The sequence below is a fragment of the Armigeres subalbatus genome, chromosome 2 (genome assembly GCF_024139115.2).
Source record: "Armigeres subalbatus isolate Guangzhou_Male chromosome 2, GZ_Asu_2, whole genome shotgun sequence".
In the NCBI taxonomy this organism is placed as follows: Eukaryota; Metazoa; Arthropoda; class Insecta; order Diptera; family Culicidae; genus Armigeres; species Armigeres subalbatus.
This window is the reverse complement of record NC_085140.1, coordinates 375,940,902-375,968,798: the sequence shown is the minus strand read 5'-3', so window position 1 is coordinate 375,968,798 and position 27,897 is coordinate 375,940,902. Positions and strand designations below refer to the sequence as shown.

Here is a 27,897-nt window from a genome sequence, read left to right as displayed (position 1 = left end):
AACAGTGCCATTCACATGTGCCTTTCCACTCAATTCAACATAAATATAACCATCACAATTTGCTAATTGTTGTGTTTCCGACCTCTTCAAATTTCATTTTCAGACCCACCAATCGGCGCTAATAGGCATCGGCGGCGGCGGCAGCAGCAGCATGTGGCGGAGAAAGCACCAACAAAAATTAATGTGAACGAGTTTTGCGCACTTACACTTTTTGATAGCGGCCTATTAATCCGAGCCGCGTGCTTTTTCCGATTAGTGGTGTAGCAGTGTTCGATTTTTTTTTGCCTATTTGTTTCCGCTATGAAATCCTAACTGTTCATGGCAGCGTGAAATATGCCAGTGGGCTGCCGGGTGCTGGAGATCCCTAGTGAGTTATCGTGTGTGATATGTTTGCTCAGTTTGGCTATGGAAAGGCCCGCACAACCTTGGTTATCTGTTGTTTAAGGTTTTTGTTATAAGTCAGTAGCGATTGTGCCGTTTCTTGGTAAGATGTTGTGAGCCGTAGTGTGAATAATTTATGGTTACAAAATAGCAACGACGACAACGAGTCGGCAAAATTCCGTTCCTGTTTGTGTTCATATGGGCTGAGCAAGATATAGCGTGTGTCCGTGCGTATGTGTGTAACGACAGACGGTGCTGCCGACGAAGAGTACCGTAGCAGTGCGATGTGTTAATGAAATTCAATTCCTATTTATCGCCAGCGGCCGGAAGCGTTCCGGTGCACTGCAGCAGGTAACAGCCTCGGCAGACAGTGCACGTGCCGGGTGGTAACTATAGTGAGAGCTTTATTTCGTCAGCGGAAGTGAATGTGAAAAAAACCGAGCGTTCCGTGCAGCAACACCACGCATCAGATTCCTGCTCAAATATCGCAACGTTGGTGCTGGAGTTGTTGCAACTCTATCACCAAAATTCAATCCATCATCTATTTACATAGTGTAGAATGACCAACTTCAACTACTCCAGAATGTTCCGGGGTAAAATTCGTACCAACACATGTCGGATCGTGCTGCTCACATCGTTGGTGTGGCTGCTGATCGATGTGGTTCTGATAATGAACTACGCCGACTGTCTCGGTGGTTCCACGTGGCTCTGCAAGCGGCCTGGCGAGTACGATGTAGAGGTAAGTCGAAAGTAGCTTTTGTCATATTTTCCCACAGGGCTCGTAGCGAGTTAGTTTTCTTCGTAGTTTCGTCACTTGAAGCCAACGTGTATTTTGGTAAGCCAACATGATTTCGGCAAGTTCCAAAAATATCCACATTGAATGAAAATTTATATGTGGTTTATGAGTGTATATTTGTGTGTGCGATGCGTCCGACAAAAACTTGTAGTTAGTTGAGGTTTATCGAGCTTTTTTGTTTGTAAAGCTATTTCATATAGATAAATAGCTCATCGATACTTTCGAATGGTTATTATCGACAATTAAACGATATGAGAAACATTAAACACAATTTTGAATGAATTATGGGTCTCTGATTCTTGCACCTTGATTCTTGAAAGAATGTAGGGAAGGAGGTTCGGTTGTGGGCACCCCTACGTATCTTTTGACAGATAACAGATGCTGTAATTCTGGCAACCGTTATTAGTTGGCCATTGTAACATGATTTTTTGTGCTCAATATCAAACCGGATGGGGATCTCTACTTAGAACAAGGAACAAATCAGTTTTTTTTTTACAAAAAAAAAACAACACAAAAGTTTTTTTAAGTGTTTTAATTCAAAAAGTGAGTTCCAATGGATATTTATACAGTAAATTAAATCTATTTTGAGGCTCAATGACGATTGCCATTAAAATTTTAGCGCAAATTTTTTTTCTTCATTTTCCAAAAAGGGTGTGAAATTCGGTTGTGGGCACCTTTGTTGGTTTGGTTATGGGCACCCTTATTTTGTTGACAAATCATTCAATATCGTTTTAGTTGTCCCCTAACTTATTTCAAATGATGTTTCTATGCAGTTTTTATAATTATTTAGACATAGGGTGGGTGTACCAATTGTCGCCATACATAAGAACAACTTTTTTTTTAAATAAGTAAAAGGCATGTGGGTGAACTTAATATCTCAAGCGAAAGGTTTTACTTCCTGCTCCTTAGAACAGCTGTGAAAACCGCAATAAAATTTGTATAATAATTAAAATTGATTAATCCATAATAGGAACACATGCACCAGTTGTGGCACTATTCTTAATTTTGGTTCCTTATTTGGCAAATCCCATTGTTTTCTTATGGGATTGGCCAAATAGGGACCACTGTGCGACAACTGGTGCAAAGGACGTTAAAAATTAAGCAAAATCAATTTTTACAATTATGCTTTGCTTGTTTTGGAGGAGATCAAAGGTTTTATCGTATCATATGAATATGCTTTATCGATATGAACTTGGTTTGCGGTGATTTGATTGGCCATTTGGCATATAAAGCACTAGTGCGACAACTGGTGCTATAGCTACAACTGGCACATCTAGCCTAATTGATTGAAATAATGAAAGAGTTTAATTCATATTTTTGTTTTTTGGGTATGTCTAGTTATTATATCCACACTTTTTGGAACAAACCCATTACTGATTTGCTTGCAACAAGTTGCATTCGACGGGGAATCATGTCCCATTGTTTCCTATTAAAAATTGATCAGATTGGACTATGGGATCAAAATTTATGGCCACAATATTAGTTTTTTAAATGAACGAGAAAGGCTCTATTACAGCTAGGGTGATTGATCAGTATTTTTTTGACTGTGTGGTTTATCAATAAAACGTAAATCAATGAAAAATTGAAACCCATCTACCTAAAGTGCTATTTTAGACATTTCTTATGTGATTTTTTTTTAAATATCCTCCCTAATTCAGCAATGGAGGCATCATCACTGCTAGGTGGATTGTTCTGATTTTTTAGTGGCTCCTGACTATTAGAATGAATAAATTATTCCTTTTCTTTAAACCTGGGAGGTTTCTGTTCATGCTTCTTTATTTTTAGCTGAGTTTTCAAGTGCCCACAACCAAACCACAAAATTGAAATGTCAAATTCGCAAAATTGGCAATTTTTTTTTTCAAACCTATAAAATCAAACTATTTTTTTCGCTAGTAGTAAGGTTCCATTGGTATACAAATGTCAGCATAAGACCTGGCGGCGGACCTAGTAACCTGGCTTAGAAACTGCGGCTGCGGCTCTGTCCCAGTGCAGTGTGGGGATGTAATGCCAATAAGAAGAAGACAAAAAGAAGTTATGGCCAAAACAAAGATTTTTTTTTTCAAAAGAAAGTCTTCCTATTCTTTTGAACGATCTCAATTAACACATAAAAACCCGCGGAATGTGTTATTACCGTGATAGTGCCATATTTATTCTTAAAGATATTAATTTTTTACAGTCTTACGTTTGATCGAAATCAAATGATTTCTCGCACAAAATGTAAAAAAAGTTGAATGGAACAGAGTAGTGAGCTGTGAAATGTGAGTAGTAGTAACCAGTATGAAGTGAGATGTTCGAAGTAAATATTTAGAAATGAGTACTGAGTAGTTAGGTGTGATAAGTGAGGAGTGATGAGAAGTAAGGCAAGGATGAGAGACAGAAAGAGGAAGGAAGAAGAGAGAAAAAATTGGAAGACGAAAGGACTTGTTCCTCCTCCTGTAAAAAGGTAAATAGGAATAAGAAAGAAAAAAAAGAATAAGAAGGAAACACTAAGTTAAAAATAAGAAAGAAGGTATAAGAAGGCAGAAGATATAAAGGAAAGAGAACAAAGAAAATATGAAGGTAGAAGGAAATAGGAAAAACTAAGGAGGAGAAAAGGAAAAGCAGGAAATAGGTAGTAGAGTAAAGAAAGGACGCAGAAGTAAAATGGAAAAAAGTAGGAAGAAATAAGGGTGTGGGTTCGTAATGTCAATAAGAAGAAGATTCTCACAATTCAATTCTCATTTCTCACTTCACAAGTCTCACTTCACACTTTAAACATATCTCTTTTTACTTATCACTCCTCATTTTTCATTTCTGACTTTTCACTTCTTATCTCGTTGTGTAGTGAAAAGTGGACTACTCACTACTCACAATCGATTGAAATCTGAGGAAAATTTATTTCAAGTTTTCGGCCTATCGGCATTCGGCCGGAAAGAAAGCCTCATTGGATTTGTTTGCTATCTGGCCATCGCGGTCACTGGCAATGCTTCCTAATGACCATTTATGGACAGGTGAACAATTCCAGGACGTTAGAAGGATTTCCAAACTGGTATTAGGAGATGCTAATTACAGTAAAAAAACCCAGAATAATTCACCTAGCGGTGACGGTGCCTTTTGCGTGTATTATAAAACAAGAAAACACATAAGAGTAACAAAAAAAGCACATAAGAGAGGTCAAAATCGGACTTTAGGGAGATAGATTCAGTTAATTCCATCAATTCACATTTATTTGCGTTCGGTTTTGGAGTGATCCTATAGCCTTTACGTATACTTAGCATACGCGAAAGGCAAAAACCCATACCCCAACACAACCCGGGAGCAATCTAGGATTAACGGCATTTGTCTCTACTTTCCAACTGGAACTTGGCCTGCTTTTCAACTTAGTATTCTATTAGCATTTCCTCAGTTATCATTTGATAACTTTTTATTGACGAACATTGCATAAGTATATATCTTGTGTGGCAAGTACAATGGATATACTATGCCCAGAGTGTCGAGAATGTTTTCCACTCGAAAACATTCTAGACCGGACTGAGAATCGAACTCGCAATCTCCGGATTTACAGTGGTATACATTCGTTTAGCCGACCCCAATTTTTTCTTTGTTTTTGGGAAAAAACACACAACCCAATGCTTTTTTGAGCTTATAGTATGGATATCTTTTATTCTCAACAAATTCATCATCAAAACTTACATTTTGATAAAAATAAAGAAAAAAATATTGAAAATTGGGTGGACATTCGTTTAGCCGAATTGTCAAATTTCACTGTAAATAAGAAATGTGAAAGTGAATTTCGAAGATAATCGATAGCTAATACTTTGTATGGCCACCATCCTTTCGGATTACTTCAAAAATGCGGTTTGGCATCGAATCAGACAACTTTCGCAGTGTTGCCATGTCTATTTTGGCCCAACACTCTTGAATTGCTGTCTTAAGACTAGAAATGCTGTCAAATTGACGTCCGTTTGCATAAACCATTGCAGCCAAGATTCCCCAGAGGTTTTCTATGGGATTGCAATCAGGACTGCAAGCTGGCCACTCCAGGAGCGGAATTTTTTTTTTCAGCAAACCAAGCCTTAGATTGTTTGGAGACGTGGATAGATGCATTGTCCTGCTGGAATATGATGTCATCATTCGCGTCATTTTCAATATGACCGATTAAAACATCTTCCAATAGCTCCAGATACATTCCAGAATTCATTCAGGTCGAGATGAAACAAATCGGAAGCTTTGCATGGTAGGAGAAGGCACCCCATACCATCAAACTTCCACCTCCAAAGTTTCGCTTCAATCTCACGACAGTGGTCTTACTCAAATCATGCCAATAGCAACTATAACAGTTCGGACCATCTAAATTAAACTTTTTCTCATCAGAAAACACAACGTTTTGCCATTCTGTCTTCCAATCCATGTACTTCCGGGCAAACTTGAGCCGGTTCTGCTTATGAGTGAGATTGAGCTTCGGTTTTCCTTGCAGTTTCTTCCATTTGATGTTCGGCGATTGATTTAGAATCCGAGCAATCTGCCGAGGAGTCACCGGAACATCCAATTTCTCCTTTATCTGCGAGCAGGACAACCGATTTTGGGTGGCTTCATGTCTGATTTGACCTTTCAGCCTCAAAGACAGTTTGGTTCTTTGGTAGCAGGTTTAATTCCATATTTTGAACCTTTTTTAAGGAAATTACGTACCACTTTCTCAGAACGACCAATTTTCCGTGCGATTGAGACGTTAATAATACGCCGTTCTTCTTCTGTTAGGCGAGTACCCTTCGCCATTCCTGAAAAAAATATTTTATCATCTATCAACAAAAAATAAACACCGTACTATTAACGCACTTTGAAGATTATTAGTTGTTCTGCCGATATGTGTTCCAATCAGTGGATATTTTTACGGAAAAACTTTTTTTTGAGTCTCGGCTAAACGAATGTCTAGGCTCAAAACGATGTTTGAATGTTTACATTCGCCGCTACTGGTTCGATGTGTGTGTGCGCGCGCGATTCGTTTCCTTCTCATGAAAGCGGTTCAAGTACACTACCACTGAGACTAAAAATATCCCGAATAAAAACATGTTTGAGATTTGTTTTCAGAATTTATTACCAAATCTTGAGCTCGGTTAAACGAATGTCTATCACTGTACAATGTTATGCTTTTACTATCAGTTCTAGCTGGTCTGGTCTGGTCTGCTAGATCTATACAGCGTATAAATGTTGAACCTGAATCCACTGTATTTATTTTTGTGTGCTTCCGTTGATGACCCCATCATACTCCAAGTTTTTTTTTTGTTTTGCTACTGAAAGTGACTAATTTCATCCGAATTTAATGTCGCTAAAGCAACTTTTTCAAATGCAATTGGTCATCATCAATATTTGCGAGCAAAAATTTAAATCTTTCATAAATAAAACCTATCGTGCAGAAAATGCAATGTTTTACTTTTCTTGTGTCCTTCAACGATAGGTTATAAATCCGTTTGATTGCTACCAACCCTGTTTTCGTCTACGTGGATACCTTCACCAGCTGCAAGTTGTTCGCGCTGTTTGGTTGGGATCTAAATGTGCAGTGCCGGTTATCCTCCACGAATACGATTCCGCACGTAATCCGGTCACTGGCAGCTTGTACGAACGAAGAGCGATTGCTTGTTCTGTGACCGCATGAGCAGCACTGAAGTTGTTATGGTAGTTGGCCATACTACGCTCTGGGGGTAGCAGAGCAGACGGCAATGATTGGAAGCTTGATAACTATTATGAAGTTGTATCGATAGTATTAAGTTATATTGTGTGGCGGGGATTTGCTTTTTTCTTCTGTAGTTACATAATGTCATTTATTTTAGGGATATACCGATTTATGTATGTTGCAATGTAACATGCTCCATAGAAGAATCTTTTTGCTATACTTGAGGCTTAAGCAAAATTTTTGTTAAAATTGTCGAACATCAGATCATCGAATTATAGTAACTCTCATATTACATTATCGTATACGAATTTCTTTTCAATTGATACCTAATTGCTTTACTACTGATATGATACAAACAAGTTTTCTAATAACATTGAACTTCTTTCCTTCACGGAATATTGGTCAAGTGTTTTGCCCATACGGTTCCACAATATATGCTCGAATTCAAAAGATACATCAAGAAATTCTCATTTCGCGCTAATGTTGAGACAAATGCGGTAAACGAAAAACAAACGTAAAATTTTACCCATCCGGAAAGTTCGTAGTCGGTTCGAGCAGAAGCTCCTGAGCAAACATGAACCGGTGCTAAACCGAAAACAAGAAATCGTTGTGTACATTAATTTCGAATTAGCTCTCGGCGGCTAGGCCGTTTGCGGCTGACTTGACAGTCTCTGTCGTTCTTTGCCAACGTTGACTGCTTTCTCGAGTTTAAATACACACAAAGTTGGGAAACAATCCCCATGGAACAGTCAGTGGTAGACAGCGTGCCGATGGCAAATTGTGGATTTGTTTTTCAGATTTTGAAAGTTGTTCTATTTGAAATAGAGTATGATGTGCTTAAAGAGTGACTCATCGGAAAGAGCAAATATATCTACGATTGTTTTGTTTTGTTCTTTATGTTGGAGTGCTAATAAACAATGAGTAAATATTTTGCCTTGTATCAGTGTCAAACATAATAGTATTCTGAGGTCAGTTTACTAGATAAAGATCCAAAATTAGTATGTTGCAGGTTGCAAAGAATGCGTGTTAATTTATTGCCCAGAACAAATTTATTAACGAACTAAACAAATATGCAAATTCGTTAAAAAAAATGTATTTCTTTAACTTAAAGAGTAGCCAATGCAACAATCATTCCAGTATCATTGTGAATAAAAAATAAGCAACTAAGCATCGCAACAATGTTTCACAGCAATACTAATAATAATGATCTCATCGTATCCAAAATGTTCCATAACATCAATGGCCATGATCGCAAAATACTAAACCAACAAATCCAATGACGAGCCACACTAAACAGCAGATGGTCTTTGCAAAATTCCACACAGACGTGAAGGTATATCAAAATGAGCACGCGGCAACGCTTCTTCACCGCACCTTAATGTTCGCCAAATGCCACCATCGTTCTAATGTAAATGTTAAAAACAGCATATTTTTCATAACGTCATCAGCGTCGTTCCACATTCAGTCCTACCGGCAGTCAAACAACTGCGAGCTGGGTAAGGTAGGTTCCTGAAATCCGTTTCACTCCCGGGTAGAAGAAAATTGTAAATGAATAACAAATGTTACAATTATTTTAATTGAAGGGTAAAACTCGATTTGGTTTTTTATGTAAGGGTTGAGATATTAAACTAATATCTGACACTTCATTCGAAGGCTCACTCATTTCGTTATAACAAACTAATGATAAAATATTTTCTAAAAATATTTAAATAATTAATTGTTGAAATTTTAAAACACATCAAAGAATATGTAGCAATATTGGTTTAAAATGCAAAATTTGTTGTTGATGTGTTCTACTATTCCCTACAGTAATATTAAAAACAAAACTGAATATCAAAGGAACATAATATCATGAGGTAATTTATCGGTTTTTTGATTGTTACATAAGAGTGATAAAACCAAACATCCTGGTAATTAGAATATTCCAGAAATGTATTTTATTGCTTTTGATTTGTCATTCACCTATACTCGGGTTGTTTACCTTTTAGAGCCTGTCGCATTTCGCATGCACACAACTGCCAAAGGGCAACATGTGAGTCATGGTTAAAAAATTGAACCCGATTGCTGATAAAACGTAAAGAGCCAAAGCGTGTTCTCCCCTGGAGCTAAAATACTGCATTATTGCATAATTGTCCCATGTTGATTACCAACGAAAGTTTTTTTTTCTTATTAAAGTGATTTTTGGCCCAAGGCTGGCTCATCTCTTAGTTCATCGAAAGTTTCAATTGAACTTTCTAAAATGTTTAAACAGTTACTGAAAAAAAAACAAAGTAATAGAAGACCTTTGTATCTGTGTTTCTATAAAACAAAATCAGATTCTTATATTATGTACTCTATATAACTTAAGCCGTCTTTAGCATGCTCTTTTCAATTCCGCGGGTCTCATTATTGAACAATGGGCAGCTCCTACATTTTATATTCGAGTGGGCACAATCTTTGTTCGCTGACACAGCCTCCTGAAAAACCTACCACCATAACTATTAGTGATAAATTATGTCTAGATAATTTACTTAATTTTTTTAAGGCATCCCTTTCTCGATCCACAATTACAAATAAAAAAAATGTGAATATGGTCTATTGGGGAATATACATAAATTGCAAAATTTAGATCCTGAGTTTCCATTTTCTGGCTGAACATAAGTCAACACTGTGAAGACCATCAAAGCCGCCAGGGAATGGTTGTGATTTGTTTCAAGATCTTTGACTGGCCAAAACTGCATATGATATTTTTGGTCCACAACTGAGTCCATTACCACGGACGAAGGAGCAATGTAAACTGATACAATCTGGGTCACATACGTTCGACCGAGCAGGTCGACTAGTTGGACGGAATGTGAACCTTTGCTATCGTCGTTTTAGTTGTTGGCTGGCTGGTTTGGTTGCATGCAGTAGGACGCCCTCCGGTCGGATGGAATGTCATAGCACACGCTCCATTAGGGAAACAATGGAAGGGTTCTAGAGTAAATGCGATGAAAAAAAAAACGTTTCCCTGGCACCGATAGATGCCCCAGAAATTTAAACCGCCCGATGAGCATGCTGTTCATGTGAGTCGGATAGTCTACACAAATCGGGCAATAAATCGAAATGGAACTGCAGCACTACTACGATGATTCCCTGAGGCTCGGGTGTGCTGAATATACTTGTGAGACGAAATACTGCAAAATTAGTCGATAAATCGAAGAACGTGTTGGTTGTCTTAAGGACATATATTTTTGTAGCTTTAATATAGGAAAGATCTAAAATTACGAACTTTGCTGGCAAACTTTCATACGAATAGTTATTTTATTTTTTCATGATTTCCACAACTTAGCACGTGATTTTACTATAAAAATTAAACTATAAACCTGTCGGAGGTCGGGCAAACTTTTGTAGGGATGAAAATAATCCGATGAATCAATGAGGATACGAACTCAAACCAATTCATTTTTATTTGTATACGAAAAAAGAAATCTAAGTGTAGAAGAAGATGTCACATGAAAATTGGCATGGACCTTCTTCATTATCGACAAACACTATTTCATGGTCTCCACAAACTAATATTGATTTGAATTGCGGGCTTTTACCTTTGCTTCAAGAATCATTAACTGATAAACGACAGCCATTTGCTATATCGTTTGACCGTATTTTTTAATTCGCATACCGCGATAATAATTGATCAATTTTTTGCTGTTGATTGAGATTGATAAAATGGAGATTATAGAGCATGACTTAATTGACATTTTGCCAGAAAATCATATCTCTATCTATTACTACTTCTGTAAAAAATAATCCACAATTTCGGTCTTATTTACCGGAACAACCCTTTCACCATCATCTAGCACAGAAATAAAAGCCATATTTTTTTTTAATTTTTCAGTCTGCTCAAGCTTTGACTGACTGCACATATCCATGGTTGCTACTCCGTGATTGACCAGAATCAGTGAAATTGCACAAAGAATCAACTGAATGATAGACTGGGATTGTTCAAACATTCTCAGTGTGCAAGTTTCAGTGACTCAAATATTCAAATGATCAATAACAGCGCCCCGGTCACGTCCTTGTAGTCAGCTAGGAAGAGGGAAGGAATAATAGTAGGCAGACTTCGAAATTCTCACTCATATGCATAAAAACCTAGGATTAATCGCTTTAGCGGAGTGTGATTTTTCATGTTCCCCTGTCAGGAAGTATTCTCACACAACATTTTTATCCGGATAGAATTACGGGTGATAATTTCGTGAGCGCCGGTTCGCCGAATAATTTAGTTCTGATCTACCAAATTTTCCTTCTCGTCGCTTCTCCAGATAAATTTTAAAGCATTTATCAACAAAAATTAAGGAGAACTAAAATCCACCCGTATAAAAAGAAGAACCGGGTGTACTGTGGCGCGTCGTCAGATTCAATCACTTTAAAGAGCCAAAGTAAGCAGCATTTATTTGTCGCGAAACATGAGAAGAGGAATAACATTTTCCCGCACCATCGCTTGTGCCGGAGTTTATCGCACTGTAATTTATCCGGATAAAAAGGATAGTGGAGCGATCTGTTGTCGCGTGAGTGAGCGAGAAAGTCGAACCCTGTTAGTAAGTGATTTTTGCTATTCGAAGACCGTGTTTACCTGTGGGTCTCTACAAAAAAACACAGGAAGGATTATCGGCTAGTCGGTATGCATCGTTGGATCTAAATTCACTCTGATAAGCGATGCGATTATGTCATTTTTAAACAAAATTTTACCGCCTTCACAAAGCAGAGCAAATCAACTACCAGCACACCGAGCAGGAATACGATCAAACGCGCATTAATTGATTTACTTCTCGACCGCACATTGCACAACGAAACCAGAGCGTTCGAAGTGTCGATGAACCGAGCATGGACACTCCTCACCATGCATGCCCGGTGGCATATGCAAACCGTTGAGGATCGCGTGCGACCGAAACGACGCGCAGCACTAACACACGATCCTCCAAGCATTAATCAATTACCTATGCTGTCCATCGACGAAACAAAAAGGTTGGGGTTGTATACAAGACACGATCGGTCGACGTAAACTACGCAAAACCAAATATAGTAAACTGAACCAATTAGTCCGTTCTATATTGAAGAGAAGGAACTATCTAACCGACACTACTACCCAGCTTTAGCAGCATCTCCCACTCCGGAGGAAGTAGAAACCCCACTGTCTAGTAGCTGGGCTTCCCCATTCATACACCCCACCCCAGTTCAACAATTGTTAATACCCTTAAAGTAGGCAATTACCAAGGATTGGAACGCGCTGCACAGGGGATGCATAAAAGAACTGAATTTTTCAATAGTTTAGCGTTGATACTCAAAAGTTTCAATAGTACTGGAAAATTGGTGGAAAGTTAATGAATCGATTGATATATAAATCTTTAAAATCCATTGAAAGATGAAGGACCTATTAGTGTTACAAATCTTACATGATTTCGTGACGGTTCCAATTTTGAAATTTTCATTTTACACCCTGTATCCGAGTCTTCCCCTTAGACGTAGTTTACGTCAAAAAACAGCATAAATACCCGGTGGCATATCCAAACTGTGGAGGATCGCGCTTTGGACGATCGGAACGACGCGCAGCACTCTGTATTATATTTTTACCCATGAAAATTTTCCCAAGGGGGAAAGTCGAGAATAGAATTTTTGTTTTTGATGTCAAATGACTTAAAAATGCATGAAACGTTGATATCTGATATTACACAAAAAAAATTTTTTTTGATCGATTTTTTGTCTTACAACATTTTTGGGATGATTTAGGGGTGCCTAAAGTTCATCAAAGTGTAGAAATTTTTACTCATGAAAATGCAAGAAGTGTAAGCCGCAGAACAAGTTGGAGTTCTTTAGCATCAAAAACAACAAAAAATTTCCCTTTGTGAGAAAAAAAATAAAATTTTGATTAATTTTGAGTTACCCCTAATCATGTCCGATTTAGCTCAGGAACACGATCAAACGCGTATCAATTGATTTACTTCTGGACCGCACAAAGCACAGCAAAACCAGACCTTTCGAAGTGTCGATTAACCGAGCATGAACACTCCGCACCATGCATACCCGGTGGTATATGCAAACCGTTGAGGATCGCGTTTTGGACAACCGAAACGACGCGCAGCGCTAACACACGATCCTCCAAGCATTAATCAATTACCTATGCTGTCGACAAGAGAAAAAAAATCACAGCAAAAATACCCAGTGGCATATCGAAACTGGGAAGGATCGCGCTTTGGACGCTCTGTACACACTTGCTCGATGGCTATTGGAAACCATTGAAGATTGCACTTGTTTCAACCGGAGCAAAGCGTAATACATGCGCATGAGCCACCGAACACCAAACACATAATTTACCATTTTTGCGACAACTGAACACGCAATGTACTCACTTGCTCGATGGCTACTCTTTTTATTTAACAGGCTACTCAAAAGGAATTACTGAAATTCTGTAAAAAGCTAATAGTAGAATTAATCTTTTTATCTCATTTGTTTATTTATTAGGCTCAGCTGTTTCATTAAAACTCTACGGAGCCGAGAACAATAGAAATTATATAAATCTATATACATAAAAATGAATTTCTGTCTGTCTGAACCTTATAGACTCCGAAACTACTGAACCAATCGGCGTGAAAATTTGTATGCAGAGGTTTTTAGGGCCGGGGAAGGTTCTTGAGATAGTTCGAGACCCCTCCCCCTTTGGAAGAAGGGGCTCCCATACAAATGAAACTGAATTTTTTGCATAACTCAAGAAATAATCAGAGAATAAATCTATTTTATGCGAAGCGAAGTTCGTCTGGTCTGCTAGTATAAGAAAAAAGTCGAGTCAAGTACGAGACACTGAGGACGACCTTACTGTTGAGGTCGAAATACGTATCTGTCAAGGTACAATTAAGTGGTGGAATTAAATGGGATTGTACAAACTCGTCTTATGACAAGTGAATAAATATATAGTAGCCCTGTTTGTCTGTCCGGTGACCAGCCAACCAGACGCAGCACGCGGGGAAATTCTCACAAAAAAATAAAAAAATTTGACACTTCAATTCTTTTTTACTATCAGATGCAGAAAACAAAACCAGTGAAAACCTTAGACAACCAGACACAGCATTTGATGAAAAAATCACATCTTTCATCCTTTAATTTTTTCCCCGGATGTGTGTTTTTACGAACCACCGACTGCCTCTGGTTTTCTGATTTCGGATTTTCTTCTGGAGCATCGATGACTTACTCATTCGAGGTTTCCAACGATTCCGGCTTATTCTTTTGATTCCCAGAAACAACGACAGCGTATGAAGTATACTATACTTGTTTGTCGGGTTTCTCCCGCTCTTGCTGAGGACAGGTTTGCTTGCTATACTGATGGCTACAAAACTATAAAGGCTGCACAGAGCATCGTCTGCACCCAACGACGACAGCGACTGAACTGAAGTAGTATGAATCTTGGAGCTCACACAAGAACGCATCAGTGAGGAAATGCTGCAGAGCCATCATTTTGTTTTGATTTGCCCAAATGTACTTGTACTACGGTGCCAATGAAAGTGACATTTTCGAATTTCAAAAAACGACATTGCTCACAAGTTTCATCACTCCAAAATATGACCCCATGCAAAATTTGAGCTCAATCGGACATGATTCAGGGGTGCCTCAATCGGACATGATTTTTAGGGGTTTTGAAATTTTTACTCAGGAAAATTTTTCTGAGGGGGGCCAAAGGAAAAGTCGAAAATCGATTTTTTGTTTTTGATGCCAAATGACTTAAAAATGCATGAATTGTCGAGATCTGATGCCATCTTAAAAAAAATGCAATAAAATCGATTTTTTCTCTTAGAACATTTTTGGGACTTGATGACATTTTTTTCATCGATTTTTTTTGGAGTAACATCAGATCTCGACATTTCATGCATTTTTAAGCCATTTGGCATCATCAACAAAAATTCGATTATCGGATTTTCCTTTGCTCTCCCCTTGGGAAAATTTTCATGGGTAAATATTTCAAAACTTTGATGAATTTTAGACACCCCTAAAAATCATGTCCGATTGAGCTCAAATTTTGCATGGGGTTTTTTTTTTATATCTTTATTATAGAGGTTTGCAGCCCTAGGCTGGCTCACCTCTTAGGCATGGGGTCATATTTTGGGGTAATGAAACTTGTAAGCAATGTCGATTTTTGAAATTCGATAACAATTTTCCCCAATACATTCTATTGGCAGCCTAACTCGTACTTCAAGAATCTTATTACTATTCACTTTTTAATGAATTTCAATGATTACTCATTTTGTTCAGCTAAAAACAAATCTAATTGACCCTTTTAAACTTCCATGCATGTGCCACACAAAAAAACTGCGACGCTCAAAGTGGATTAGCTCAAGTCCTAGTGTGGGAGCAACATAGGAAATTTTGCAAGTAAACAGATCGTCCGTGTTGCGAAACGATTTGATGCTTTCAAGAAAAGTTATTAAGGAAATACTGAATCATGAGAAATTCAATTTAACATGTAAAAGAATAACATCAACATGAACATTTTTGATACCTTTATAACTTTGCTTACCAAATGCAGATCGCTTCGCCACAACATCTGTCTTCTAGCATAGGAAGTATTCTATGAAGCCAACGGCTTGATTGTTTTAAAATAATTGATGGGCCACCTCACGAAACGGGTTTTCACAGAAGTGGTGATTTCTATAGTTATTTTCATACAATCTTCAAACTGCTCGTGCTCAGTCAAATTGCTTCTTAATAAGCTGAAATTTTAAGAGGATTATTGAAACAGCAAATATCATCTTTTAAGCATAGAGGAGCGAAAAGGTCAAAATTTGAATCACTCTAGTGATGGTCTTTCGTGCCCTCTATTCGACAACGCTTTTGAGGGGGCAATACGAAAGGAAGAGATTGAGTGGTAAGATTTTCACAAAGTTCGTCCAGGTATTTGGTTTTGCCGACGACACCCAAATTATGGCACGTAGCTTTGAGAAAATTAAGGAAGCCTACATCACACTGAATGGGGAAGCTAAGCGGATAAGACTAGTTATCAACGTGAGCCACGCATCACAAGTTTATATCGATGGCGAAAAATTTAAAAAAAATCAAACCTTTGTAATAATTAATTGATGAAACGTACAAAGGCGTTATAAATGTTTTCGATTCAGACGTGCAATCAATTATGGGAAGAAGAGGACTACTTTGTGATTATAGACCGTTCCGATAATTATAAATACACTAAGGCAGAGGTTCCCAAACTGTGGGTCACGACCCCCAGGGGGGTCGTGGGCTGTTCAGTGGTGGGTCGCGAAAGATAAATTTTAATTCATAATTTTGTTCCTATTTTCTCCCACAAATCTATTTCATATTTTGAATTAGGATCTAACTTATGATTGGATGATTAAAGAACAACAAACCTGACGAGGTCAACGGCCTTTTTTTTGTTATACGATAGGGTAAAGTGCCCAATAGTGGACCCCCAACCAATAGTGGCTGGTTGCATTATTACAGCACAATATAAATATTTTGCTATGAAATTTCATCGGGGGAACCTACCTTGCATTGAAATTGGTATGGACTGTGTATTGGATGATTTTTTACAATTCTATAAAAAATATACACAAGAGTGTCCATTATAGGAATATTTTGGGGGGTCCATAATAGGGAAGAAGAACGTCCCGAAACGAAACATGAAAATCAAATGAAGTGTCGACTATAGGGAAGCAATTTCCTATTATGGACCCCCAGGGGGTCTACTATAGGGCGAATTCAGTCAGACTTCAAAATGATAATTTCAACGAATAACGTCGTGTATTTGAATGTTTTATGTATGTATCATGAAGAGGATATGCAGAACTTGTTATTAGACATCAAGCAGGTTTAATATGTTGCAAATTTCTACTCATTATGACAAGAAGAGCAAAATTCCGCTACTAGTGGGTCCACTTTTGGGCATTTTACCCTATTTGGGCAAGTAGAAAGAAGTCCTACACAATCCAAATGTAAGCCCCGAACCCAATCCAAAACCAATCCTAATCCAATTCGAATCCGATCTAAATCAAATCTAAATCTATTTAGAATTCAATCCAAATCTAATTCAAATTCAATCCAAATCCAATCATAATCAAATCGAAATCCAATTCAAATCCAATCTGAATAAATTTCAAATCCAATCCAATTCCAATCCAAATTCAATTCAAATTCCATCCAAATCCAATCCAAAAAATTGATGATTTTTTAACAAATACAATGATGGGATATGAAGCAATTTATTATAATTTGTACAATCTAACGCGAACTCATTTTTATCAAATTTCACTAAATCAATGCATTTGGTACCTGGTGGGTCGCAAGCAATATGGGATTCTGCTAGGTGGGTCGCATATCCAAAAGTTTGGGAACCTCTGCACTAAGGAATAGTCGGCAATTGGAATGGCGCTTTATATTTCATGAGAATGTCGATTCCTCTTATACATTGCATCCTACTCTTTTACGTGATATATTAATTCCGAATTTTTTGCTGAAAATCAAAAAAATATGAAGGTTTGATTTTTGACCATTTTTTTTTGCACAAAATGAGTTATTTTTGGAACGTGTTTTTTTTTTGGTAAATTACCTAGTAAACAACGTATAACTTGAATATCTCGGCTGTGCATATGCACAGCACATGTTTCGAAATGGACAAATTGATATGAAATTTGCGAAAAAGAATCCACGTTTCTTGGAGGGACTTGAACCCTCAACCTCCTACTCTCTAGATAGGCGCCCTAACCCCTACCCAACAAGACCACTTAAAGGTCACGTTTGCGGAAAAGCCATCAGAATCCGAGTACCAACCTCCACCGCGGTTAGCTCTCTTTTTTGCAAATTGAATATCTTTCGGATACTTGATTTGTCCAATCTCCACATGTGCTTTACTGTTGTATATCCACAGTCAAGCGAGTGCACATTGTTTATTAAACGAGAGGATCGCACTCCATGCCTCCCAGCAACGGGCAACGGGCTGGGCGGGCTGGTATAGAATGCGAATCAATCGCACTCTGCTGTGCCATAGGCTTGCTTGGCTAAAGCATTTGATGAGTTTGATTGCCTTACGTAAGCGGTCGCGTGTACTCAGACGACTAATGACGGTGGAAGACCGACACTTGATTACAATTAATTGCATATTATTCGGCAACTCGGCCGGACGAAAACCATTTTTTTGTTAAATATCTTGGCTGTGCATATGCACAGCACATATTTCGAAATGGACAAATTGATATGAAATTTGCGAAAAAGAATCCACGTGTCTTGGAGGGACTCGAACCCTCAACCTCCTACTCTCTAGATAGGCGTGATAACCCCTACACAACAAGACCACTTAAAGGTCACGTTTGCGGAAAAGCCACCAGAATCCGAGTACCAACCTCCACCGCGGTTAGCTCTCTTTTTTGCCGCGGTGGACATTTTTGTCTGATTTAAATGACATGAAAATTCCGAAAAACCTCATAAATATTTCGAAAATGAAATAATCCTCATGAGTATAGATATGGCTTTAGAATCAGACGATTTTCAGGTACGATATATCTTAGGAATTGATCTGGACACTAATGACACAAACCACATGGCTCAAAAAAAAAAAACTGGTTGCATTAGTGAAAACGAGAGCTCGAAATAATTTTTAATATTTTTTTTAGGCTAGTCGCTGTGAATTTGAAATTGTTCTAATTCCCTTCCGATTTCAATTATTTAATTTTCAAAATCCATAATGCTTGTTAAATGAGTGCCAAAAACATTTTGTATGGAGTAAGTAGAAATATTTATGAAGTATATATTTTTGAGTAATAGCTGGAAAACATGTTGTGCAAAATCCTCAAAATAATGGGAAGTAAAAATTCATAGAACATAATAAATATTCGAAACAATCTCGAATACTCGATGCTATATGAAAGTAAACAAAATTTGGGGCCACATGTAACCACAAAATAGTAGATTACTTGAAAAAAATTGAAATTATTCAATAAACAAAGTGTATTTATTATTATCCGAACGGTCTATACTAAAATTGTAGAAGCTTACTAGAACGCTAGTGGCGCTGTAGCCATTTATATTGTTTTATCAAATTATAAAAAATCGCCATGACTTGTGGTTGTGCGACATTATTTGTGGCAGGCATGTGGCACGAAGAAACCGAATAGGTAAATAGGCGTAGTTCAACGTTATGATGAAGTCTCTCTTTCTTTGCACGACGATGATGACTATTGTCGTCAGCCCTGGTCCGGATTACCCGGATAGGGCGATTTTCTTCTAAGTCATCTCTAATACTGACTTGAGTGTCAATTAACAGTTTTAACACATTTATGACCCTCCATGGCAACTGGTGGCATTCCGGAACATCCGTAGAAATAATAAATTTTCTTTAGTTCGTCCTTTAATGGCGCGATTATTTCATGTCTGATGGTGTCACCATTGTCACCGTTGGTGGCCTGAGAATTCACAGTTGTTTCTCAAGATGGCTTCCAGAAGCTCCAGAAAATCGGAATACATAATAAATTTCCAAATTTCATCCATGAGTTGGCAGTGCTCACCTTTGTCCTCATTGGGCCTTCTGATGGAACGTCCGTAAACATGAACCGTTATACCCAAAGCTCGTCATAGAGCACCATTTTTTTTTTGTTTAATCATTTTTTGATAGCAAACTTAGAGTGAATTTATGATAGTTCCTGATCGATATGGCTGCAGTTACTACATCGCATCACCCAGTTCAGAAACCGCATGGAGCTGCATTTTGTTCTGGTGTGTATTACACCACAATCGCTGCCAAAATCTTGATGACTCACATCAATGTTCTTCAAACATGTTACCGCTGTCAATGATAATTAATCATTCCTAAATGATTAGCGTCCCTGTGCCAAAATATCAGATATTTCGATTAAGCTTACTTTCACTGTCATAATTTTTAGTAGCAAGCCAAATGTAAACACTCTTCATCTTTGAAAAATTTGTTGTGATAGCTCAGGTAACACATTTATGTGAGAGCTAGTATGGTGTTTTGCAAGATCTTAAGTCTTAATTGCAGTTTGCCACATTTTCATATCAGCACGTTGTGCCACGAAATCGAACAGGTACAAGCATCGAAATGTGATGATCGCCTCTCCTTTTTCGACTTACAACCTTTGCAAAAATCATACTCGAATGCAACTTTGTATAGAACGTATCATCGAATCCCGTCCACAATCCACTTAGGAACGGTAAGTTATGACTGCCAAGCGAAATGTCCCCGCTAAAGCAAACGAAATTCTTCGTTTGTCAAAATTAGTGCAAATGGAGTCGTATCGTCGTCTCTCGGCTCGGCCGGTGTCGTGACCAATTTCAGTTGCTCGTCGTTGCCCTAAACTGCATCGATGACAAATTAAATGCGACAGCTGAATGGCAAGTTCTCAGCGAACGTGTTGGCGGCGCGGCGAGACCATCCGTTGCATCCATTACAGCCAATTTGGCTATACGGATTGATCCAACATGAATAGCGAAAAAAAAACATTGATGCTCGTGATAGATAGTTTTATGTGGCTGCATATAAGAAAATTGACTATGAACGATGTACTAACATATTACATTTTGCTGAAACTTCGGCCAACGTCGGAAACGTTTTGATATCGATAGAACTGTTATAATTATTACTTCTATGCTTCTTCTTGTAACATTTGTGTTCAAGGATGAAATTCGAATTTAGTTTATCTCATCATCGAACTGCAGATTATCTATGCACATAGTGAGATGAAATATTTTGTGTTAAAGGAATACATTTTCAATGTGAATACTGGTTATTTAATTCATCATATTACTTAAGGACAATCCTCACGGAATCCAAAACTAAATGCACTCGCGTTTTCAAGGGCACTCCATTCAAGGGGAGCCCCACAAAACTGTCATTTTTATTATTCCAAGCATGCGTGGAATAATAAAAACAAAAATCGGAAGCAGTAATCCATTTTTGCCGTTGACTTCAGCAGCACACAAGTAAATATGTTTGCCGCAGAAAGTATTTGCATTGTTCTCGCGAGATTCAGATTTTCGTTTGGCTGCTCTTATTGAACGAAAAACGCATTATTGAAAATAAATCGACCCTTTTCAGAACCAACATTTTAAACAAGATAGTAAATTTAATGACTACAGAAACTACAAAACAGCCCTGAACAGTTTTGAAACTCTGGGGATGATTTTCAGCGGTTGACAACTCTTTTGGAAACATAATTGTCAATTGATGATTCTGAAATGACTGTTCGGAATTCGAATGATGATCATCAATCGGCAAGGCGCTTATTCTTCCTAGCAACGATAAAATTATTGCGGCCTAATACAGCAATTAGCAAAAACTGTCGCTGTTGAATGATCTGCTCTGCAAAAACGACAAAATATAGGTATACAGTGCAGTGAGTGCAGTATGATTTACCTCGATTGATCCATTAAAAACTATTGTACCAGGAGGATGGGGCCTCGGCATCTACAGACGCAGAGTGGATACTTCTGCAAGAAATTGAACGCAACCGTCGATAACGATTGCAGCGGGGAACCTTCAGTATCGTTTGCAAAAACTCACTCGCAATGATACCGACGTTAGCGGTTGAAGAGAGTACATATTAATATTTACTGAGATTTTGTGAAGAATGAAATATCAATGTATACCCGATTCTGTTTTTACATGGATTTTTTTACACGGCCGTGTAAAAAAAAACCCATACAAATTTTTTCCAAAGTTGCTCCATTTTTCATGATTCGTCGAGAAATCATAAAACTTTTTTTACACGGATTTTTAAATTTTGAACTGAAAACTTTTTTACACGGAACGCATCCCCCGTGTAAAAAAAAAAGAATCGGGTGTACTTAAATTATAAAAGAGGCTACTTCGGCTTTGATTGAAGCATATATGATGATAGGGCCCTAGCGGTAAGACGCGATACTACAAAGCAAGACCATGCTGAGGGTGGCTGGGTTCGATTCCCGGTGCCGGTTTGGGCAATCCTCGGTTTGGTAATTGTCTCGACTTCACATATAATTTGCAGGTATTTATGTGGAACATGTATGTTGCTATAAATGTAACGCCAAGAAGAAGAAGATGAAGATATTTTTACAAAACAGGGCCCTCATCTGAATATCTTTTTCAATGTGGCGCAATTATCGACTTTCTAGATTTTTAGGTTATGAGAACTCGAATATAATATGTACACATTTCCCTTAACATGGATCTATATTTCTTAAGATGAATGAAATAGAGGTGAGCCGATTGTCTCTCATAAACAGTTTATTCAAAGCTATTTGAACCGAATGTACGACAGACGCTTCGATTGTTGTTATTCTCCTATGGCCATTGCGCACGTCAACATATTGCAAATTTAATTCGCACTCGTCGTAACCTAACGATCACTTCAACATCTGTTCTATCACTGCTTTCTTATACACGCTTACTTTCAGTAAAATCATGATCTATATCACAATGGAATGTAATGTATATGCTGAGATAGATACAACTATCCGTACGAATTCCTCCAATCTAACGGAAATGTGATTTCCAAAAATTATCGTTGGTTGACAAACCACATCAATGGTTTCTAGTGGCCTTTGTTTGTTTGCTACATCAAATTTAGGCATGCATAATATTTCCACGTGTGCAAAACCTTTAAAACAACTAAACTTTTGCGTGTTTTCCGTGACCATAACAGCCACCGCTCCATTCCCAGCTAGTTGGAAAACTGCATCATCAGCTCACAAAGTCCTACTGTCGTTATTTGAACTGGGTTAATTTACTTCCCGAGAAACTCTATTTCCATTTCAAATGGAACAAATTTACATGTTATTCAAAAGTTCAACCATTCTCCCCCTCCAGCACTAGCTTATATCCAGTGTGCTGAATTGTAGTGCAAAAAAGTCACAATCCTTACCGCCATCGCATCGAGGGCCAACCTGAGCGTCCTTCCGGCCCTTCACAGTCTCGCGATTTTGCTCATTCCTCATTCCCAGTAGAACATTTCGCCGTTAGCCATCGCTACCGTTTTGATTCAAATTTAGTGCAGAGTCATACTCCGAACAACCGGTATTTGTAGTAAAATTTATCTGAAATGAAATTTTATGGAGAAATGTCTTATAAGCCCACCAGAGAATATATTAATTGATATTTAATTTTGAAAATGCAAGATTGTTCAGAACAAAGGTTTTTGCCTTTCTTATACAACAAAGTTGTTTTGGAAGGCCCTCATTTCACTCCAAAAGCAAACTTTTTATAGGAGGCTCGGACACCCATAGTGTTATTGACCAATCGATTCTGCTCGACCAGACCAGTTGTCAAAGCAAGTGGGAGTAGGTTGTCATCCTTTAACAAGCTTAATTATCCTACTAACAGGTTGGATTGACTGTTAGATAAGGATAAGAAAATTATTTTGAGGTGTGTTGTACTGCCGTAATCTGGTAAAGTGACGTATACACCATTTTCCAAAAATGGTGTTAACGAGTAGTACTCATCGTACTCTTTAACAGAAAAATGGAAAACATGTATGTTGTAAAATGGCGCATACATCACTTTTTCAGATTACGGCAGTGTAACGGATGCAACGGAGGTTTATAATAAGTTCATTGCGTAGTGTTCAAGTTTTCAACAAAGACTAGTTCTTCTAAGTATTGATCATAGTAGAAGCAAAACTTCTGTTCAGGTCTAGTCTTGACAATTTTTTTAAGCTACCGGGTAGCTCCAGCTGGATACAGAAAAAAAAGAAAACATTTGTGAGCTTTTAGTGGAATGCCTTCATATATCATAAGACGAGTTCGAACTTTTCCATTTAGTTCCACCATTTGATTGTAACTTTAACAGATACGTATTTCGACCTCAACAGTAAGACCGTCTTCAGTGTCTCGTACGTACATGTATTTTTGAAGAAACAATTTAAAATCATTGTAGCGATTTACAAGTAAATCATATGCTACTAAATCATTGAACTCCAGAGAGTTCACCAATGCTAATGCTGTACCTTAGAGAGACAGTTAGTGATATTCAAACTTCTGAGTAGTTTATATTACGTCTGTGAAAAAATGCTTTGAATTTATCGAACCGTTCAAGCCAGCTCTCGTTTGCAAAGTCGGGCAAATCTATAGTTAACTAGTCGACCCAGCAGACGTAGTCCTGCATAGTAGGCGAAAATGTTGTGAACTAGCAATGCGGAATTTCCATACAATTCTTAATTTTAGTTTTTTCGATTACTCAACTTTACTAACAATTTTCGCATGAGGAAATGTTGTATAAACCCGTCGGAAACTATAATGAACATATCTGCCGAAGGAATGAAGAAAATTCATCCAGCCGTTTCCTTTTTGTGCGGATACGAACACAGACCATTTCATTTTTATTATATACACTAGTTGACCAGGCAGACGTTGTCCTGCATAGTAGGCGAGAATGTGCGTTCCGAACTGCCCATGCAAAGTTCGCATAGGAATCACAATTTTAGTTTTTCACGATTTGCTCAACTTTACTCGTAATTTTCGCATTAGGAAATGTCAAATAAACCCGTCGAAAACTATAACGAATGTTTCTGCTGAAGAAATGAAAAAAATCCATCCAGCCGTTTTCGAGTTATGCGGATACGAACACAGACCATTTCATTTTTATATATAAGAGAAGAAGATAATATACAAATAATGTATTTTTACTCGAACATTCGTAAGAAACATGCTTCGTAGTCATTAAATGCCATTTTACAAAATATCCTGAATATGTACTCGCTAAGCTTCATAAACATTTTTCGGGGTCTGGGCATAACCTCTAGGGCTGGTTCGAATCCCGATTTTGTCAAAGATATCTTTCGTACTAAGGTACACCGGGGCAAGTTGAAATGCGGGGTAAGTTGAAACGGAAGCTGTAATTTGGATCGGAAATGACCCAATGCCCTGATTATTTTTTACAACAAACTACTCCCCTGAACGCACCTTCTGACTGCCATTCCCGGAAGATTGCAGCTACAAAAACGCAATCCCTGCCTATGTTTATTTTTCGCCCTTTGCAAAATTTAACCAACTTTTTGACGTACCAATCAAACACGTCCCAAAATGATGTTTGGAAGAGTGCTTTCCTAAAATTTTCACGGTAGGTAATCATTCAATGTTGAACAAACATAATGATTATGAAAATCGATGGAGGTCCGTTTTAATTTCAGTATTTCGGTCGTTTGAAATTGCTCCGCAATTTAAACCCATCGGGGCAAATAGAAATGTGTGGTGCGGGGCAAGTTGAAACAACGATTCAAAACGTCTCCCTCGCAATTTTTTTTTCTAAAATTCAGATACTTGATAGTAAGCTTTTAGGGCACTGAAATGGAAAGTAGGCTTTGAAATTAAAACAACAAAAATCAAAAACAAGTCGCCACCCACCAAACGCGGAGTTTCTGCCGCCATTGTTCTACGGGTAGAGCATAATTGCACCAGAGGTAACTGTTTTTTAATTGCTAATTGCGAATCATTACATAAGATAAGTGGACTACAAATCGAAGGGATCGCTTTTCAAGGTGCGTATGAACTATTTACAATGGTAGTTTGTTTAATCAGTCTGCTTCAATTTAAATATTTATTTTAAAAATAGCTGTACGGATTATGCGCGGTGGACGGATTTCGATTCAGGAGTAGTTGATTTAATTCATAATATTCTCATGTTTTCGTAGTTTTTATGTGTAAATGTGAAACACATCAAAAGTAGAAGCCTTCATGTTCCCTTGTCAATGACAAACGTTTCTTTGCATTCGATTTCTATAGTCTAGTCTAAAGTACGGATTCCGATGTCCCACGGTATATATTGATATGAGACAATTGAATGGAACATATTTAGATTTATTTTTTGAATAAAAGAATATCAATATCTGGAATGTGACTTTTATGTGAGTAAATATCAAGATGAGGCGACACAATTTGGGATTTGGTTTTAAAATTTTTAGAACAAAGCCTACTATGTTATCAGTTTTTCTTAAACATGAGACAATTTAAGGCTAGTATCTAGAAAGAAAATCAAAATCATCAAAAAATTACATGGGACTCATATGCGAATTTATTCACCTTTACAACCTCGTGCATCTTGAGTCTCCCTGAGTACATATATTGTGATTTTAATACGGAGAAAATAGCTTATCTCTGTATGTAGCGCAGTGTTTCAACTTGCCCCGATACGCGGGGCAAGTTGAAACGATGCACATAAAACAGTAATTTCAATATACAAAATATTTATTAAAAAGTTTGGTGAGGTTGCTTATTTTTTATGTATAATCTTTGGCCCGAACTAGCAAACACCGCAAACGGATTCAAAATTTATTAAAAAGCGATTTTTTTATAGCACTTCAAACTTCAACTTTGAAAAAACCGTTTCAACTTGCCCCGGTGTACCTTAAACATTTTTTTCTCTGTTTTAGGCATACAAATACAAATTCTTGCATTCTAAGATAACATTGTTCTGATATGCTGAAAAAATACTTTGGTATTATTTAAAATCATCTCTTCCATTTTTTTTTTCAGTTTGCATTTTCATAGTTAAGTGCCCAAGTGTTCGTAATATGAATCAGAACGGTTAGCTGAGCGTGTTTGCGCTTTGCATTTGATTCCCGTGGTCGTTCTTATTGGTGCATCTGCAGAGCTATTGTCTGCTACTACAATATTAAACCGCGAAGATCTGTGGTGCACATTTTCGGGTAAATCCCACTCGCAACCGCTGACCTGTGGGGTAGCGTCTGCAGGAAGGAAGAGCGGAAAAGAACTTATTTCCACTGTTCCACCGGAGTTCATTTCAACTCGGACAAAGTCATCCAGCCAGCCCAGCAGCCAGTCAGTGCTTGGGGAGGGACAATCGATGGTGGTTGGTTGCCTACAGAGTGCTGCTGAACACTGGACTATTAATTAAAAACTTTTCGATTGCTTCTGAGAACCACGGTACTCTCTCATTCTCCATTCAAGGGCTATTTTCCAACGAAGAATGAAACCACCATTCGATCATTTTGGGGGGAAGAGGTCAGGAGGTGATTGCCACCGGGGGAAAACCACGTTGATGAGAGAAGTGAAACTGCAGCTATATAGCAGTGATATACCGCAGGTACTGAAAGTTCGATCCAAGCGGGATGTCACACATTGGCAGGACAAAAACTAGGAGCGGTACTTTATCAAATATTTCAATTTTCAATTTCGTATCCTATCTGTGGAAGAGGAAGGATGCAGTTACACGTGCGTGATTGTCCTTTCGGGTAAACATACTTCTAAAATTGAAGATGAATAATATTCTTTTAATGTTAATGGAATAAATTTATCCATTCTATATAGCAAGAATAAGATATTATTTACTTATAGAAGCTAAGTGTTTTATTGCTATAATTTCTGCAATTTCAGACAATGTCAGAATTTTTTTTTTCTGCCGAATCGTTTTTGCAGTGAACAGATGTTTCGCGACATTCTCGGACATGCCATTTCCGTTAATTGGTAAACCGGATAATGTCATATAACCGTAGCAGCATCATCAAAGAGGGTGAGTTAAAGGCTTCCAGGTGGAGTGGCGTCATGATGCACCGGATGGAATGGTATTCTGTGGACCGTTTTTCATTCGTCCACCTGTGTGTCGAGTCTATGTGTTTACTGATGACACCAGAACGGTGTGGTGGTCAACCGGTAATGGTTATCGAAAACATCCGGACTGTTAGTCTATGAAGTCTGCTTTCAAACACCATTAGTGAGTAAGGTTAGGTGTGCTGAGCTGAAGAAAAAACACACCCAATTCTTTTTAAATGAGAAGTATGGAACAGTTGAAAGAAGCTTCTTCTTATTAATTGTTCTTTGTGCGTACTTATGCATTCACCCATATGATAAAATCTCTAGTTCTTGTAATAAGAATACCGTGCAAAATACGGAATTGACAGTATGCGACTATTGTTAGCAACCCTAACAAAATTAAAGTCATCCAACAGAAATATACTACAAACAATTTAAAATTTAGGCTTCCGTATATGTTTAAGCCTGAAGGTGGAAGTGCTTGAATAATTTCTTCGTTTTATACTACTAGACTTCCACAAATCCAAATCACTGAATCGTTTTTCGGTTGTATAAGATTAAGGTTAAAGCAGGTATTTCC

The 27,897-nt window shown here is 37.8% G+C and overlaps 1 protein-coding gene across 7 annotated transcripts in view; it reads left to right on the top strand.

Moving 5' to 3' along the window:
* The window catches only part of LOC134213115 (polypeptide N-acetylgalactosaminyltransferase 5), a 261,161-nt gene that overhangs the window by 90,506 nt on the left and 142,758 nt on the right, over positions 1–27,897 (top strand). For 5 of the 7 annotated variants that reach the window (XM_062691728.1, XM_062691733.1, XM_062691731.1 and 2 more), the window contains one exon: positions 104–1,120. In XM_062691728.1, coding sequence (XP_062547712.1) covers positions 941–1,120 — 180 coding nt within the window. In that variant the 5' untranslated portion in view covers positions 104–940. The remainder of the gene's footprint in view (positions 1–103; positions 1,121–27,897) is intronic. The other 2 variants (XM_062691729.1, XM_062691734.1) reach the window with 2 other exon arrangements.